Source organism: Chelonia mydas, chromosome 12, assembly GCF_015237465.2.
Source record: "Chelonia mydas isolate rCheMyd1 chromosome 12, rCheMyd1.pri.v2, whole genome shotgun sequence".
Classification (NCBI taxonomy): Eukaryota; Metazoa; Chordata; order Testudines; family Cheloniidae; genus Chelonia; species Chelonia mydas.
In genome coordinates, this window is record NC_051252.2 from 39368443 (window position 1) to 39386352 (window position 17910).

General features: G+C 42.5%; 1 protein-coding gene across 4 annotated transcripts in view; it reads right to left on the reverse strand.

The window, feature by feature from the left end:
• The window catches only part of FANCA (FA complementation group A), a 69680-nt gene that overhangs the window by 46962 nt on the left and 4808 nt on the right, over positions 1-17910 (reverse strand). For all 4 annotated transcript variants that reach the window (XM_037877941.2, XM_043526515.1, XM_043526516.1 and 1 more), the window contains exons 4-9: positions 15700-15842; positions 14790-14885; positions 11545-11618; positions 10460-10572; positions 7114-7196; positions 6496-6529 (exon numbers count right to left, since the gene is read on the reverse strand). In XM_037877941.2, the coding sequence (XP_037733869.1) occupies positions 6496-6529; positions 7114-7196; positions 10460-10572; positions 11545-11618; positions 14790-14885; positions 15700-15842 (543 nt within the window). The remainder of the gene's footprint in view (positions 1-6495; positions 6530-7113; positions 7197-10459; positions 10573-11544; positions 11619-14789; positions 14886-15699; positions 15843-17910) is intronic.

Sequence of the window (17910 nt, forward strand, 5' to 3'; positions counted from 1 at the left end):
TGGAAAAAACACTGTCATTAAACATGGAAGAACTAATTAGAACAAGCAACATGTTTCAGAGTAGCAGCCGTGTTAATTTGTATCTGCAAAAAAACCAGGAGTACTTGTGGCACTTTAGAGACTAACAAATTTATTAGAGCATAAGCTTTCGTGGGCTACAGCCCACTTCATCGGCTGCATAGAATGAAACATATAGGAAGAAGATAACAAGGTGGAGTAAGAGGCTAATTCTTAATTAATTAGCCTCTTACTCCACCTTTTCATGTTCTCTGTAGGTTATATATCTTCTTCCTATATGTTCCATTCTGTGCATCCAATGAAGTGGGCTGTAGCCCACAAAAGCTTATGCTCTAATAAATTTGTTAGTCTCTAAGGTGCCACAAGTCCTCCTGTTCTTTTTTCAACAAGCAATATGTGCACCCTTTAAGGAGGTGACCCCATTAGGGAAATGGGCAGCAGGAACCATTCATCAGTGCTTGGTTCTTATGAAAATTTCTCTAAGTAACACAAAGGCTTAGAAGCTACTAATACTAACCTTGAACCATTTTAAAAGGCTCCCCAGCATGCACTAGAAATTAAACCATTTAAAGATATACATAAATGAAAATTTAATTTCCAAACCCTAGGGCCCTAGATTCTGAAGTTTGATATGCTAGTGAAGATCCTTGCACCTGTTTGGAGTCCCACTAAAGACAATAGGATTCTGCATGGAGGAAGGTAGTTTATGCTAGAAGATCATATATTCACTTATTCTTTAGTGGATGACTGATTCTCCTCCTGATAAAGAGAAAGCAGAATTCTGCTTGTTAATTCCCCCCCGTCAGTCCCAACTCTGGGGTTTTCCCATGTTATATCTACTCAGAGCATGGCTACACTTGCAGATGTAGAGCGCCGTGAGTTAAACCTGCCTTCGTACAGCACAGTAGGAAAAGCACAGCAGTCTGTCCACACTGACAGCTGCAAGCACACTGGCGTGGCCACATTTGCGGCACTTGCAGTGGCACTGGGAGCAGTGCATTGTGGGCAGTTATCCCACAGAGCACCTCTTCCCATTCTGGAGCTGTGGCTTGTGGGAAGGGGGCGGAAAGTGCGGGGCACTCTGGGTCCTGTCCCAACGCCCCGTGATGCATCAGTTCACATCCCAGCATTCCCTTTGCTTCCGTCCACATTTGGTGCCATCTTTCAATGGTTTTTGTACTGTGCGCTCTGTCTTCCCTTTCAATCTGCAGGAACTGAGCCCGAACTGCTGAGGAGTATGCTGATGAGTCTCGCCAGCGCATCACATTTGGCAGTCGAGTTATTCCTTAAGATCCAAAGTGACAGTGAGGACTCCGACGACAATATCGACTCGAGTAATATAAATGACATGAGTTTGCTTGTGGCATTCACGGACATGCTCACCACCATGGAATGCCGCTTTTGGGCTTGGGAAACAAGCACTGAGTGGTGGGATCACATCGTCATGCAAGTCTGGGATGACGAGCAGTGACTGCAGAACTTTTGGATGAGAAAAGCCACTTTCATGGGACTGTGTGAGGAGCTCGCCCCCATCCTGCGGCGCAAGGACACGAGATTGAGAGCTGCCCTGACGGGGGAGAAGCGGGTGGCTATTGCAGTCTGGAAGCTGGCAACTCCAAACAGCTACCGATCGGTCGCTAACCAGTTTGGAGTGGGGAAGTCAACTGTTGGAATTGTGTTGATGCAAGTTTGCAGGGCCATTAATCACATCCTGCTCAGAAGAACAGTGACTCTGGGTAACGTGCATGACATTGTGTCTGGCTCTGCACAAATGGGTTTCCCTAACTGCGGAGGGGCGATAGATGGGAAGCATATTCCAATTCTGGCACCAGCCCACCTAGCCTCCAAGTATATTAATCGGAAGGGCTATTTCTCTATGGTTCTCCAGGCACTTGTGGATCATCATGGGCGTTTCATTGACATTAACACAGGCTGGCCCAGAAAAGTGCATGATGCACTCATCTTTTGTAACACTGGCCTGTTCAGGAAGCTGCAAGCTGGGACTTTTTTCCCCAGACCAGCAGTTCAACGTAGGGGAAGTCGAAATGCCCATTGTGATCCTTGGAGACCCCGCTTACCCTTTGATGCCGTGGCTCATGAAACCCTACACAGGGAGCCTTGACAGCAGCAAGGAGAGGTTCAACAACAGGCTGAGCCGGTGCAGAATGTGTGGAGTGTGCTTTTGGCTGTTTAAAGGGTCGCTAGCGCTGTCTGTGTAGGAAGCTGGACCTGGCCAATAACAGCATCCCCGCGGTTTTATCCACGTGTTGTACCCTCCATAACAATTGTTAAGGGAAGGGTGAAAGATTCACTCACGCATGGAACTTGGAGGTTCAACACCTGGAGGCTGAATTTGAACAGCCAGAGAGCAGGGTTATTAGAGAGGCCCAGAGCGGGGCTGCAAGGATTAGGGATGGCTTGAAGGAGCAATTTGAGGCTGAAAGCCAACAGTAATGTCTGATGTGGTGCCCTGCACGGGAGTGAAGTGCAGTAGGAATCTGTGTTTGCTACGTATGAAACACTGACTTGCAGTGCCTGTTGCTTTCCTGGGCTAAGGTTTCTTTTACGTTATGCAATAATAAAGAATGTTTTCAAAGCCAAAAAATCAATTTATTGAAAAGAACCACAACACAACTGCTTGTGAAACACAAAGGGCAAGGGGGTGGGGAACAGTACAATCACAGATTTGTATATGTCCCATCTGGAGTGCTAAGCAATGCATGCTGCACTTCAGGATGGCTACACTGCATGGTGATGGGGGTTGAGTGCAGTGGGTAAGGGTCGTAGTTTTCAGGGCTGGGTGGTAAAGCTACAGGTGTTGGAGGCAACGGGTAGCGGTAAGAACTCGGATGTTGGGGAAAGCGGTTTGGAGGCGACATGGTGGCAGAAGAGTTTTGGGACAAGGGCTGCGGGGGAAAGGGGGGAAAAAGGGGAGCACACGCGGGGGCACAGTAGTGCTCCGCCTGCCTGACTACAAGCACCTGGATCGAGTCCGCTTGGCGCTCCATGATGCTTATCAGCCGCTCTGTACTTTGGTGCCGGCGATCCGCACTCTGCTGGCAGACCCTCCTTTCACTCTCCCGCCACTCCTGCACTTTTTTATTTTCATTAGTTGAATGCTGCATGAAATCATGCAGCATGTCCTCTTTGCTTCTGTGTGACCTCTTCCTGATTCTTTGCAGCCTCTCGGCCGTTGATAACACGGACGGCTGAGATCTCAAAGTTGCATCTGTAAAGGTAAAATGCAACACTTAACAGAAGCAGCATTGTTCACACCAGACAGAGCAATGATTCCCCCGTAGTCAAGGGCAAGCACAGTCTACACAATAGCATAATTTGCCTGTGCCAAAGCGAGCGCACATAAAGCACGGGAGTCCCAAAATGGTGAGTAAGACAGGGTCAAGCGTGACTGATTGTTTCACGGCTGTACTGTCCTCTGGGTTTCTGTGCCTTGGGGAGAGCCAACAGCGGCAGGGGGCCCCTGTACTGAACATTGTCCCCAAATTTTCCACAGGAGTTCGTCCTGGGAGATATCTCGCTGCTGAAGGTGACCAGGGAAGCAAGGGAGGGTCTTCTACTGCAATGCGGCTTCCGCTCTGGCCCATATGCAGCGTGCCTGTGTGCAGCAATGGTCTCCCCGCCCCTCACGGCACAGTGGCGAGGACAAGTTAGCTTTACTGGGACGAGGACAACAGTGGCTTTCCCGAAAAACCTGCGCAAGCATATTGCCCAAGTTCTGGCTGAGACCTTTGAAGAGGTTACCGAGGCCAATTACCACGACATGAGAGAGCACATCAACGCCCTATTCCGCATCTAGGCATGCATGCGGCCCTAACCCTCCTCGTCCCAAGAGCCTGTACCAAATAACTTCCTTCCCAAAATAAAAGCCGCTTACCGGGAACCTCCTCTGGTGTTTGTCCCTCCCCAAGTACCGGCCGCCGCGACTGGCTACCTTCCTCCTGGCTTGAGAACAGCTCCTGGCTGCACGCATCTACGGATTCCAGGGCGTCTTCCTCCGCCGGAGCACCCTCGCTCCCGCTTTGCTGCTCCTCCTCCTCCTCCTCCTCCTGCCTTGTTGCACTGGCCTCTCAGGTGTCCATGGTGGTACTCGGCATGGAGGTGGGGTCGCCCCCAAGTATTGCATCCAGCTCTTTGTAAAAACGGCAGGTCGCAGGGGCAGCACTGGAGAGGCTGTTTGTCTCTCGGGCTTTGTGGTAGGCATTCCACAACTCCTTCACTTTAACCCTGCGCTGCAGTGCATCCCCTTTCCACCATGGCCCTTGATATCTGCCTGAAGACATCGTAATTCCTGTGGCTGGAGCGCAGCTGGGACTGGACAGCTTCCTCCCCCCAAACACTGATGAGGTCCAGCCCCTTGCCATTGCTCCATACTGGAGATCGCCTGGCGTGTGGAGGCATGGTCACCTGGAAAGATTTGCTGAGAGCACTCCACACCTGGCTGAGCAAACAGGAAGGGGATTTTCAAAATTCCCAGAGAATTTAAAGGGCGGGTCTGATGGTTGGTCATCTGAGGGCAGGGCAGTAGAGTTCAAAGTGATGACCAGAGTGGCTAGCACAGGCATTGTGGGACACTTCTGGAGACCGATCAGAGCGCACTATAGGACCAGGGCATCCACACTGGTACCACGGTGTTCCAGCGGGGGCGCAGCAAACATTATTCCACTCGCCAAGGTGGAGTACCAGCAGCGCTGTAGCTGCGGAGACAGAGCACTCTACGTGCCTTGCCAGTGTGGACGGGTAGTGAGCTAGGGCACCTGGGGCTCCTTTATTGTGCTGTAACTCGCAAGTGTAGCCAAGCCCTAAGTAACACTCAAATGAAGACTAGGCCTACTGCATTAATTGTTGACAAAGACAACGAAGTGCACTGGCAACTCACACCCAGTACTGTCTTGGCCCATCAAGTTACAGTTCTCATTGACCAGACTAAATGCTGATCTTTTACTCTAGCGCAGTGGTTTACAACCTGTGGTCGGCAGACCCCTGGGGGTCCGTAGACTTTGTCTAAGATCTCCAAAGAGGTCCACACCTCCATCTGAAATTTTCTAGGGGGTCCATAAATGGAAAAAGATTTAAAACCACTGTTCTAGTGAATGCGATAGACAGAACAGCTTTTCCGTTTCTTGCTCCATCACATCTTCAAAAGTCTCAAAATTACTGAAGGGAAATCAAAGAACTCTTGAGCTTTAAGGGAAGAGCCCTTTGATTAAGACTGGGGGTTCTCTCTTGTGACCCACTTTTAAAAGGAAATGTACTCGGATGCAGGAGACACACAAATGCCCCATACTTGTTCCTTATCTGCCAGACCCTGCTATTCTCTCTCTTTATTCTCTCCCTTCCTAAAGGGGAATAAATTAATGTTAAATAGAGGAGACTAGGGGAGGGAAGAGGAGAAAAACCACTCTGATCTTCAGACACAGGAGCTCACTATCACTGTATGCCTAATATAAAGTATAATGCTCCCACTGCTTCTCTCACACTGACACTTCTCCCCTAGACCAAGGTCTTTGTTAAATCATTACGTTATTTTATATAAAATATCTAAATCTGCTTTAAGGCAGTTGATTAGTTACTGAAGTGTAAAGAGCCAAGCAGTGTCACAGATGTAAATTAAACAAGCCAAATTTAAGAATTAGTATTAAGGCCCTTATTATTTCCCTTTTGTGGAACACCCTGCAGTTTATATACAGTTCCGGGCTGTATTATATTGCCATTGAGAAACCAGAGGAACAAGTGGTCAACAGCATGACAGCCACATGTGAGGATTAGGGCAATATACTGGTCTATAAAGCATCAGTGGCAATGACTGAGTGCTCACCCTGCAGAGAGAGAGCTGCGTGGACAGCACAGCAACAGGTGAGGAAGATCATCTGCTGCTGATCAGAAAAGCTTTGACTTCTGTTTGGTCTTTTTTGCATTGTGATTTGTGATGAAAATCCAGGCATTACTATTCTTGCCCACTCAGCATCATCATCAGGACTGCCCAACACAAGATCGATTTCATGGGAAAATCCAGGGATTTGAAGATTACACATGCAGTTTAAATTACAAAGTTTCATTCTTGGCTCATTCTCATTAAACATCACTATATAAAGATATTTCAAATTTTACCAAAAGTTATTCTGCTAGTTAAAAATGCTGTGTTATGGTGTCACAATGATTTAGCACCAAGACACTTGTATAAAACATGCAAATTCAAAGTTCTTAGTCAGAGAGAGCTAGTATAAAAGAACAAGGGGTTATCTGCAATGCAAGAGGAAGCTCATGGGGGAAAGTGCATCAGAGTTATCTTAAATGACTAGTGATGTACATGATGCAACACAACAGAGAAAATCCATCACTAGTAAATAGCTCCTTAATGCCCTTGGAAATCTCCCAGGAAAGAATGGAGGTATGTCTAGCAAAGTACATTCCTAGTAAATTGCACAAAGCCCCAAATTATAAATAATTAATACTTACATGTCAACATTTTTTGCAGTACAGCATAACAGATCTATTTAAAATAAACAAATTAAGACCATTTAGCATTTAAGGAGGCTGTAAGTATGTTCAGAGAAAGTATATTGGCTCAAAAATTAAATTATCCTAAAATTCCTAATTTAAAGATTAACTGTTAACATACAACTATTTGTAGCATAAACACAATATATAGAATTTCCCAGTTTTTTTTCTACTACTTCACAGTATTTCGCATTGCACATTGGAAAGGAAGCAGAGCAATCAAGCAAAATCTGTATGTAGAAAAAAAAAAAAGGTGACCCTGAAAAGAGTTACTGTGACAATTCATCATTCCAAAAAAAATGACCTTTACAAAGCATATTGATTTTGAAATAAAGCCAGTTTCATAAATTAGTTCAGGAAGGTCCTTGATAAACTCTCAAAGAATCACCTCTGCATTGGTCTCCTCACCGTTTACCTCTCCGATTGCTCTCCTGACTTATTGTCCTGTCTATGTTAAATTGTAAGCAATTTCCAGCACGGATTGTGTCTTATTCTGTGTGCTATAGATCACCATGTATATCAATGGTGCTTAAAAAAAAAAAAAAAAAAGCATAAATAGTACCATTTTGCCCTTACATGGGGGATTTTCTGGAATTCCACCTTCTTTTCTGGATCTGAAGTTTGCTGAAATCCATTCTGAAGAAACACAATCATAAAGTCTGCAAAATCAAGAACAAACAACTGTTTCAGCCTTCTCTTTTACCTACAATGAAAGAACACATCCAGTCTCCCAGAAGGGCTACTGCTGGTAAAGTTTCATTTGTTACACAGCGAACTTAGCCTAGTGTTGGGCAACCTTGCTATCTCCTTAGAGGTAAAATTATTTCATATACAGGAGGACCAAAGGCATCACATATCACAGAGGTGCTCAGATACCTCAATGATTGTGGCCATATAAGAACTTAGATATATAGGCAGTTCATTGACTCACATATTCCAGAGTCATGCAATCAATACAACAGACTGCCAATATGTTGTTTGTTACACATTTTATACAAAATAATTTTACAAAGTGATTTATCTTTTCCTTATGCTACAGATTCAAATGCATGAAGAGATAATTGGCTCTTCACAGTTTTACACTCTAGGTGAGCCTCCTCAGAAGAAAAATCCCACTGTGCCTGAGGAGATCTGTGGAAGAGGATTAACCCACACCACTATTAGAAGAGAGGTTTCAGAGTAACAGCCGTGTTAGTCTGTATTCGTAAAAAGAAAAGGAGTACTTGTGGCACCTTAGAGACTAACCAGTTTATTTGAGCATGAGCTTTCGTGAGCTACAGCTCACTTCATCGGATGCATAGCATATCGTGGAAACTGCAGAAGACATTATATACACACAGAGACCATGAAACAAAACTTCCTCCCACCCCACTCCCCCGCTGGTAACAGCTTATCTAAAGTGATCATCAAGTAGAGCCATTTCCAGCACAAATCCAGGTTTTCTCACCCTTCCCCCCCCCCCCCCCACACATACAAACTCACTCTCCTGCTGGCAACAGCCCATCCCCCTTTGAAACCCCTCTTTATAATGCGCATGATAATCAAGGTGGGTCACCTCCAGCACTAATCCAGGTTTTCTCACCCCCCCCCAACACCCCCCCCTTTCCAAAAACCACACACACAAACTCATTCTCCTGCTGGCGACAGCTCATCTTACAATGTGCACAGCAATAATCCAAGTTTAACCAGAACGTCTTGGGGGGGGTTTTGCAGGAAAAAAACAAGAGGAGACAGGCTACCTTGCATAATGACTTAGCCACTCCCAGTCTCTATTCAAGCCCAAATTAATAGTATCCAATTTGCAAATGAATTCCAATTCAGCAGTTTCTCGCTGGAGTCTGGATTTGAAGTTTTTTTGCTTTAAGATAGCGACCCTCATGTCTGTGATTGCGTGACCAGAGAGATTGAAGTGTTCTCCGACTGGTTTATGAATGTTATAATTCTTGACATCTGATTTGTGTCCATTTATTCTTTTACGTAGAGACTGTCCAGTTTGACCAATGTACATGGTAGAGGGGCATTGCTGGCACATGATGGCATATATCACATTGGTGGATGTGCAGGTGAACGAGCCTCTGATAGTGTGGCTGATGTTGTTAGGCCCTGTGATGGTGTCCCCTGATATGATAGATATGTGGGCACAGTTGGCAACGGGCTTTGTTGCAAGGATAGGTTCCTGGGCTAGTGGTTCTGTTGTGCGGTATGTGGTTGTTGGTGAGTATTCGCTTCAGGTTGGGGGGCTGTCTGTAGGCAAGGACTGGCCTTTCTCCCAAGATTTGTGAGAGTGTTGGGTCATCCTTCAGGATAGGTTGTAGATCCTTAATAATGCGTTGGAGGGGTTTTAGTTGGGGGCTGAAGGTGACGGCTAGTGGCGTTCTGTTATTTTCTTTGTTAGGCCTGTCCTGTAGTAGGCGACTTCTGGGAACTCTTCTGGCTCTATCAATCTGTTTCTTCACTTCCGCAGGTGGGTATTGTAGTTGTAAGAATGCTTGATAGAGATCTTGTAGGTGTTTGTCTCTGTCTGAGGGGTTGGAGCAAATGCGGTTGTATCGCAGAGCTTGGCTGTAGACGATGGATCGTGTGGTGTGGTCAGGGTGAAAGCTGGAGGCATGTAGGTAGGAATAGCGGTCAGTAGGTTTCCGGTATAGGGTGGTGTTGATGTGACCATCGTTTATTAGCACTGTAGTGTCCAGGAAGTGGATCTCTTGTGTGGACTGGAGCAGGCTGAGGTTGATGGTGGGATGGAAATTGTTGAAATCATGGTGGAATTCCTCAAGGGCTTCTTTTCCATGGGTCCATGGGGGGGGGGGGGGGGGGGGGGGGGGGGGAAGGGTGAGAAAACCTGGATTTGTGCTGGAAATGGCTCTACTTGATGATCACTTTAGATAAGCTGTTACCAGCGGGGGAGTGGGGTGGGAGGAAGTTTTGTTTCATGGTCTCTGTGTGTATATAATGTCTTCTGCAGTTTCCACGATATGCTATGCATCCGATGAAGTGAGCTGTAGCTCACGAAAGCTCATGCTCAAATAAACTGGTTAGTCTCTAAGGTGCCACAAGTACTCCTTTTCTTATTAGAAGAGATTCACTCAGTGCAGACAAAAATCTCAGACTGAATGTTGAATTTTCAAGAATGCACGTATTTGAACAATGAAAATGCAGAAATTTCAACCAGATAACTCAGTTTGCCTGGCAGTACCTGACCAAGTGCACTGGTCAAAAGATTTCACTGGTACTCCTCAGTCAAATGAACAAGCTATCAGCTTTTTCTGAACCAGGAGAGAAGCACAAAATTAGACAAAAAGGTGGGCAGAGGAGAAAACATAAAATGGAATCCTGGTTAGTATTAGGGGGTTTTTTTTGGGTTTTTTTTTTAAATAGCCAAATGGATGATGGGTACTATATGGAGGTGACATGATCAGGATGCAGGAAATGAGTGCTGGTGACACACCTCTACCACCACAACCCTTTGCTGGTCAAAAAAATGAACTTCAGGTCACTAACATGTAATGTAACAGAATATAAAACATTTATTTGCAAAACTACATGCTAGAAGTGATGAAAGACAAATGGAATAGTGGGGACAGGATAGAAGAAAGAGGAACAGGAGATTTTAGCCACCACAACTCTAATGATATCATGGCCAGTAGTGGAATGGACACTCTCAATTATTAAAACAAAGTTATGAAGGAATAAAGAAAGAAAATTATGGTTCCAGGTTAACAGTCAAAGAATTCACTTTCTTAAATTCCCTTATCAGTATAGAAATGTAGCCCTCTTCATCAAAACAGATAACAAAAGAATACAAGCTGAAGACTGTGTTTTCATATACCTGAAGTTCTAAGTTGAATGATATCTGTTGTAGATTCTAAAGTTTAAGTACTTAAGACCACACTGTGTTAAATGCCTAAACTCAAAGTGTTACCTGAGAGTATGTGCCCAGAAAGCTCCACATCCAGGGAAGAACTGTCTGTCTGCTTACACAGCAGACAAAGGCTGCTGCATAGCCACTCCACCACAGCAGGGGTGTCTGAATTGCTGAGAAGACAACAAAAGCAGGTTTGATTTCACTCTCTTTATTGTGATATTTATTTTTCCTCCAACTAACATTCACTCACATTCAGGAGAGGACAGATGCTTCCACGCCTTGACTCCGTGTCTGGTATTTATTTCTTAAAGTTGTGCCAACTGAAAGCTCTATTTCCTTTATAAAATATTTCAGAATGAATGTGCCCACAGAAAGAGAACCGATCTTGAAATCTCATGTTAAATTAATTCTTTATTTCCACCATAAAAATATATCCATAAAGAACAGTAAGAAAAAAGCTCTTTTGTCTCGAAGGAACTACCTAACATCCTGTGGATGATTTCTTCAGGTCACATGGTTGGTTTTTCAAAGTTCAACTAATTAAAATAGGCAGCGCATGCAATTATCCCACCCAGTATCAGTAACAGAAAAAGAAAGCAATATCATTATCAGGGGAGCCAAGAAATCTCCAACCTCCGCACATAGCACGAGAGAATCCTCTGAAGGATTGCTTGATTTTACTTATTAGAACACTGTGGCACACACTTGCAAAATGCTGCGCAGGGTTTCAATCACATGACTGCTACAGGAACTGAATCTGTAAATTCTCAGGATGATAAAGTTTTTGCTACATGATTCCTAAAATGGGACCTATGGAAAGTCTATCAGAAAGCACAATCATTCCAGTACATCTTAACTTCTAACTTCAGTCTATCATCAAGGTTTCTGTCCTATATCAATTTATAGTGTAGAGGTAAATTTATTCTCTAAGGTATAACTCTGTTGTAATACTCTGCCTTGTAAAGACAGAAGTGTGCAGCTTATGCCCAGTAAGATCCCTGTTCTAGACCAATTTTATTTTTTAATGGCCAAGAACTTCTGAAGCAAATTTTTGGCAAAGCCATTAACAACTAATCCCAGATAAGGTTTCTGTATGTTTTGAGAGACTAAAGACATCTGCAAATGTATAAACCTCTGCTTACCTCTCCAGCAGCTCTCCCAAGCTAACAATGTTGCCTCTGTGCAGGTGCCACACAACTTCCAACACGGGAGGATTCTAAGAGGAATAATGCTACAGTCAGATGATAGTGGGTAACATTTACAATAGCAAACTTTCCAGGGGCAAACATTAAAAGAAAATTAAAAACTGTTAGTCAGATTAAGGGTGTGAAAAAATCTGAGCTCATCATAACAGTAATATATAAAATACCAATGAAAAAAAAAGTTACCATAGACCTATTCTCTCCTACCCACTTTTGAAATGTTTATTAAGAATGATAAATCATTCAGGTCACTTTACAACCCTGGAATAATCCTGATTACGTTCTAAAGGGACAACGGACACCTCAATGGATTGGTAATAACTAGGGCTGTCAATTAATCGCAATTAACTCACGCAATTAACTCAAAAAAATTAATCGCCATTAATCGCTGTTTTAAATCAAACTGTTAAACAATAGAATACCAATTGAAATTTATTAAATATTTTGGATGTTTTTCTACATTTTCATATATATTATATTCTGTGTTATAATTTAAATCAAAGTGTATATTATTTTTTATTATAAATATTTATACTGTAAAAATTAAACAAAGGAAATACTATTTTTCAATTCACCTCATGCAAGTACTGCAGTGCAATCTCTTTGTCATGAAATTGCAACTTACAAATGTAGAATTTTTGTTGTTACATAACTGCACTCAAAAACAAAACAATGTAAAGCTTCAGAGCCTGCAAGTCCACTCAGTCCTACTTTTTGTTCAGCCAATTGCTAAGACAAATAAGTTTGTTTACATTTACAGGAGACAGTGCTGCCCGCTTCTTCTTTACAATGTCACCAGAAAGTGAGAACAGGCATTTGTATGGCACTTTTGTAGCTGTTATGCTACATGCTTCCATGCTAATGACACTTGTTAAAAAAAAAAAAAAAGCGTTAATTAAATTTGTGATTGAACGCCTTGAGGGAGAATTGTATGTCCTCGGCTCTGTTTTACCCGCATTCTGCCATATATTTCATGTTATTGCAGTCTCAGATGACAACTCAGCACATGTTGTTCATTTTAAGAACAATTTCATTGCAGAAATGACAAAACACAAAGAAGGTACCAATGTGAGATTTCTAGAGATAGAACATAAGAACGGCCCTAGTGGGTCAGACCAAAGATCCATCTAGCCCAGTATCCTGTCTTCCGACAGTGGCCAGTGCCAGGTGCCCCAGAGGGAATGAACAGAACAGGTAATCATCAAGTGATTCATCCCCAGTCACTCAAACAGAGGCTAGGGACACCATTCCTGCCCTTCCTGGCTAATAGCCATTGATGGACCTATCCTCCATGAATTTATCTAGTTCTTTTTTTTTTTTTTAACGCTGTTATGGTTTTGGCCTTCACAACATCCTCTGACAGCTACAGCACTCGACCCAAGTTTTAAGAATCTGAAGTGCCTTCCAAAATCTGAGATGTGGCAAATGCTCTCAGAAGTCTTAAAAGAGCAACACTCTGATGTGGAAACTACAGAACCCAAACCACCAAAAAAGAAAGCTGCTTTGGACTGTTATTGAGCAGAACCAGTCATCAGCACGGACGCATGTCCCCTGAAATGGTGGTTGAGGCATGAAGGGAAATATGAATATTTAGCGCATCTGGCACGTAAATATCTTGTGACATCGGCTACAACACTGCCATGAGAATGCCTGTTCTTGCTTTCAGGTGACATTGTAAACAAGAAGCGGGCAGCATTATCTCCTGCAAATGTAAACAAACTTATTTGTCTGAGCAATTGGCTGAACAAGAAGTAGGACTGAGTGGACTTGCAGGATCTAAAATTTTAATATTGTTTTATTTTTGAATGCAGGTTTTTTTGGTTTTTTTTACATAATTCTACATTTGTAAGTTCAACTTTCACGATAAAGAGATTGCATTACAGTACTTTGTATTAGGTGAATTGAAAAATACTATTTCTTAGGTTTTTTACAGTGCAAATACATGTAAAAAAATAAAGTGAGCACTGTACACTTTGTATTCTGTGTTGTAATTGAAATCAATACATTTGAAAACGTAGAAAACATCAAAAAATATTTAAATGGCATTCTATTATTGGTTAATTGAGCGATTAATTGTGATTAATTTTTTTTAATCGCTTGACAGCACTAGTGACAATATAAAACCCAAAGGTAGACAGACATTAAGAGTAAATTACCCTTCCCTACAGAGAAGGATTGAAACTTGCAGAGCTGCTGTCTGTGTCGTACATTTTTTGTGGAAAAATAGATCTCAGTCACCAGTGCTGTCAATCTAGCATTTTTCATAAACACTAGCATTCATATAAAAAGCAGAATGACAGGTAATAGCTTACATTCACTACCACTCTTTGATGCCAAAAGCCAGTCGGCCAATGCTAATGCTCCCTTTTCTCATGGCAAGAGTTGAGTGCAGAAGCCAGACAGGTGGCTTAAAAAAATGGAAACCACATAACACACTAGCTATAATACAAATAGTTATTAAACAATCAATAGCATATGAAAAGGAGCATTTACTATTCCAGATATCAGCATGCTTCAGAGGCACTGTGAAGCAGAATGAAAGTAAAGTGCTTTCAAATACCCAGGAAGACCTATTATTAAGAATATAAGATGCATGACCAAAAATTTTCTATTGCTTTTAGTTAAACTCTTTACCAGGAAGGCTACCAATGTTTGTCCTCCCCTGCTAGAAATGCTCATAGTTTTTTAAAATATTATCCTACTTTGCAAGCCATCTCCTGTTCACCTGTTGCAGTCACTATCAAACAGCCATTAATATTTAGGGGAGGAAGGGTAGCCTTATTGGCTTCCTTTCCCCGAATGTATGGCCTTCTTAGATTAATTCACACAGCTTTAATAGATTTTAGTTTTAAAATATTTTAAATGGAAAAATCAATGCTCCTTCACATTAAGACAGAATTATGCTTTTAAAGTGCCAAAAAGGCCGTCGTGACACCCAGGGGGAATTCAAAATGGCCGCCATCCTTCAAAAAGTAGGACCAATAAGCTCCTGAGCATGCTGCTATCGGCCATTAACAGGAGGAAATCAAATTACTAGATTTCTGCAGTCTATTTTAGCGTTACCCCTTGCTTTCAGGGGATACATAACAAGAGAGTTTAATATGCACTACTGGGTTCCACTCAAATAATCTAAACGTTCTGTCCCTACAGTCTGCAGAACCAGCATTTCTCTTCAGAGGTCTTACCTGCTTTTTCCACAGTTCTTGACAGAAGAGCAAACGACAGAAGGCATTGTGCACCAACAAATCCTTGACGGTTTGAAGCAAACAAGACAATTTCTTCTGGAATGGAAAAAGTCCCCTCAGTAAATATTACATATAATTATCAAAATATTTTCCTGTTTTTCCTTATTTGTTGAATTTTAGCAACTGAATGGCTCAGGGGATTGATTGGCGAGGAGACACTGAACCTTTCACCTTTGGGTTATGAGTTCAAATGCACCCCACGTCAGTAGTGACTGTAATCACTGTCACAGGACAGCTTTCCAACTATTTTTGTTCACCCAGTGATGGCAGCGCAGCAATGTGAATTCATGAACTCAAGCATCAGAAGCAAGAGTCACCCTATACCACCAGGGCCTGATGGCTGTTCAGTGGCCTCGGTGAAGTGAGTTAATAGTCTCAGTACAGCTTCTGGTGTCCACACACACAAACCAACACAATAATTCGCTAAAATTGCAAGCAGGGATGCTAAAAATTAAACAATGGACACAATAAAATGAACCTCTTGGGAAGGGCTGGAGCATACTAAAGAAGAATCATATACAAGAAGCTTGCACGGCCACTACTCACACTGTACTAGCTCTATGGATAAACAGAGGACATCATTTCCAGGGCTGTCAATTCAGTAGCTTTCATGTTTAGAAAAAGAATGCTCCATTTCTAAGGATTTTACAACATACAGATATGAACCATCAGCTATCTAGTTCCATTACTGGTTTTGTATTTTTTTTTAAATCTTTTGGGGACTACATATACATTTATGGAGGCCAGGCAGAGTGAGCTTAAAGTGTAAAGATAAAAATAACCATTAACAAAGCCTTTTCCCTCCCAGTGTTCATCTTTGTGGGCATAAGAGAAAAGATTTTCCTCTTACTCTCTGCTCCAAGTTCAACAGTGCAACTTGGTTGGACTCCATGGAAGTTTTGCAAATCTGTTCAATGTTGGTAGCAGTGGTATTGGCTGACAAGATTCCCATTGGTACTCCCAGCCTCAAGGCCTGCTCCTGCAGAATGGAGACTGGAATACAAAGCAAAGTTAATAGTGTCAAAGGATTGTGGGCTGAGCACTAGACTAGGAATCAACAACTCCGGAATTTTAATCCTGGCTAACTCTCTCTCCATCTATGGCTTTGGGTAAATCGCTTGATCTCCTTCCCTGCCTCATTTTCCCCCATCCACAAAATGGACAGAACATCATCTACCTCAAAGGGATGTTGTGATGATCTCATTTGTAAAGTGCTTGCTGACTAACAGTATTAGAGCTCGTTTGTCTCTCTGAGGGACAAAATTTGAAAATAACCAAAATATTCAGAAGTCAGAGGACTTTACCTGTCAGTATCTGACAGACTTAAGAAAGGCTACTGCCAGAATTACAGGGCAAGCCATACTCTAGTTTTTGTCCCTCGAGTGGACCCCTCCACTGACAGGCCTGACTTTCTTCATAGCTTTCAAGGATGGAATCATATGATTCAACCACTTTGAGACTGGAAATCAGGGTGGCTCCTTAAATCAAATTTTCAGAAGTGGTCACTAGTTGTGCGTTCCTCATTTCCTGGGTGCCCACTTTGAGATCTGGGACCTGATATTCAGAAGTGCCAAGCACGCTCTATTGCAAATGAAGGCAATGGGAGATGTGCTTGAATACATAAAGTGCAAAATAATGCTAAGTACTCTGAAAAAAGATCACTGTTTCTCAAATTTGGGCACCCAAAATTAGTTCATACTTTTGATTTTAATCTCTCTCTGCCTTAACTCCCCATCTGTAAAATGGGATAAAACTTATTTCATAGGGGTATTGTGAAAAATAACTAGTTATTGTTTGTGAAGCACTCAGGTACTACAGCGATTAGTACCAGAGAAAAAGCCCATGAGGCTATTAATTCTATCTTCACAGCAGGATTCGAACAGTATGCAGTAAAAAAGGCCTCGACCATACATTGAACAATGAGGGTAAAACAAAATATTTAATAGCTGCTCATTAATTGAGTACCATCCAGCCTGTGCAATGAATAAGGCAGGGGGTCGGAGAAAAAATAGCATGTGACAAACATGGCAGTTTCCTGCATTATCCTTGGGCGATTTTATTGAATTAAGTTTAAGTATCTTTTGGGTCCAGTGTATTAAATGAATTGTTTATGTATTGTGGGACAGGATTGTGTAACCTCTTGAGGGGGGAAATGTGGCAGATGTGAGCCCTGAAGGTTCAAGAGACTAGACTGAACAATGTGTCAGACAAGAATAAACTCCTGGAACAAGAAGTATTAAGTGGTTTTCCTTGGGAATATGTAGGGGGAGATTAATGTAAATTCCCCAACTCTGCTTATGCAAAACCCAGCCTTTTGAAGCTATGCCCTGACGAGTGGGTGCCTTTGGAAGACCAAGAAGAAGGAATACTGGAGCAGTTGCCCTTGAACTGTGACAGTGATCACATAATTCAAAAATCATATCATGATGCATACACATAAGGGGGCCAAATTAAGAATGCACAGGCAATCTTAATTCTGGAATTTCCTAACTGTTGAGCGGTCAGCTTTGCAATCCTAATAATGTTCTTTTAATGTAGGGAATTTTTTCATGCTTTAGAAAAGGCTGATTAGCCAGACTACTTTTAGAAGTCCCAAGTGACATGACTTCCCCCATTTCCTCTGGGAGATTAATAAATCTGCAACAGAACCTGGGATTTTAAGTTACTAGGAAGATATGATTTTACTAGGCAGGCTGTTAAACTTATCTTGCCAGGATGTCAAAATAGGACACTGTTTTATAATTAGGGGGCAGAGACATGCCAGTGAAGACTATTTTATATCTTTAAATGCTCTCTCTCTCAGGTACCAACCTCATCCCTCATATTTATCTACCTGACTATGAGAAAAGAGTGGATTGAAGATGCTCTGAGGGAAGTGACTGACTACAGCTGTGTACTTACACTTCTCACATGCATACCAAAGTACTCCCATAAATACCTATGGATTTACTACTAGGGGTAACACACTTTATTGCTTTTGTACACCAAGTTCATTGCACGCACTAGGAGCTCCTTGCATTCTCCTCACAAGCTCCTTCCCATCCTTCTCTATTGCAGACCC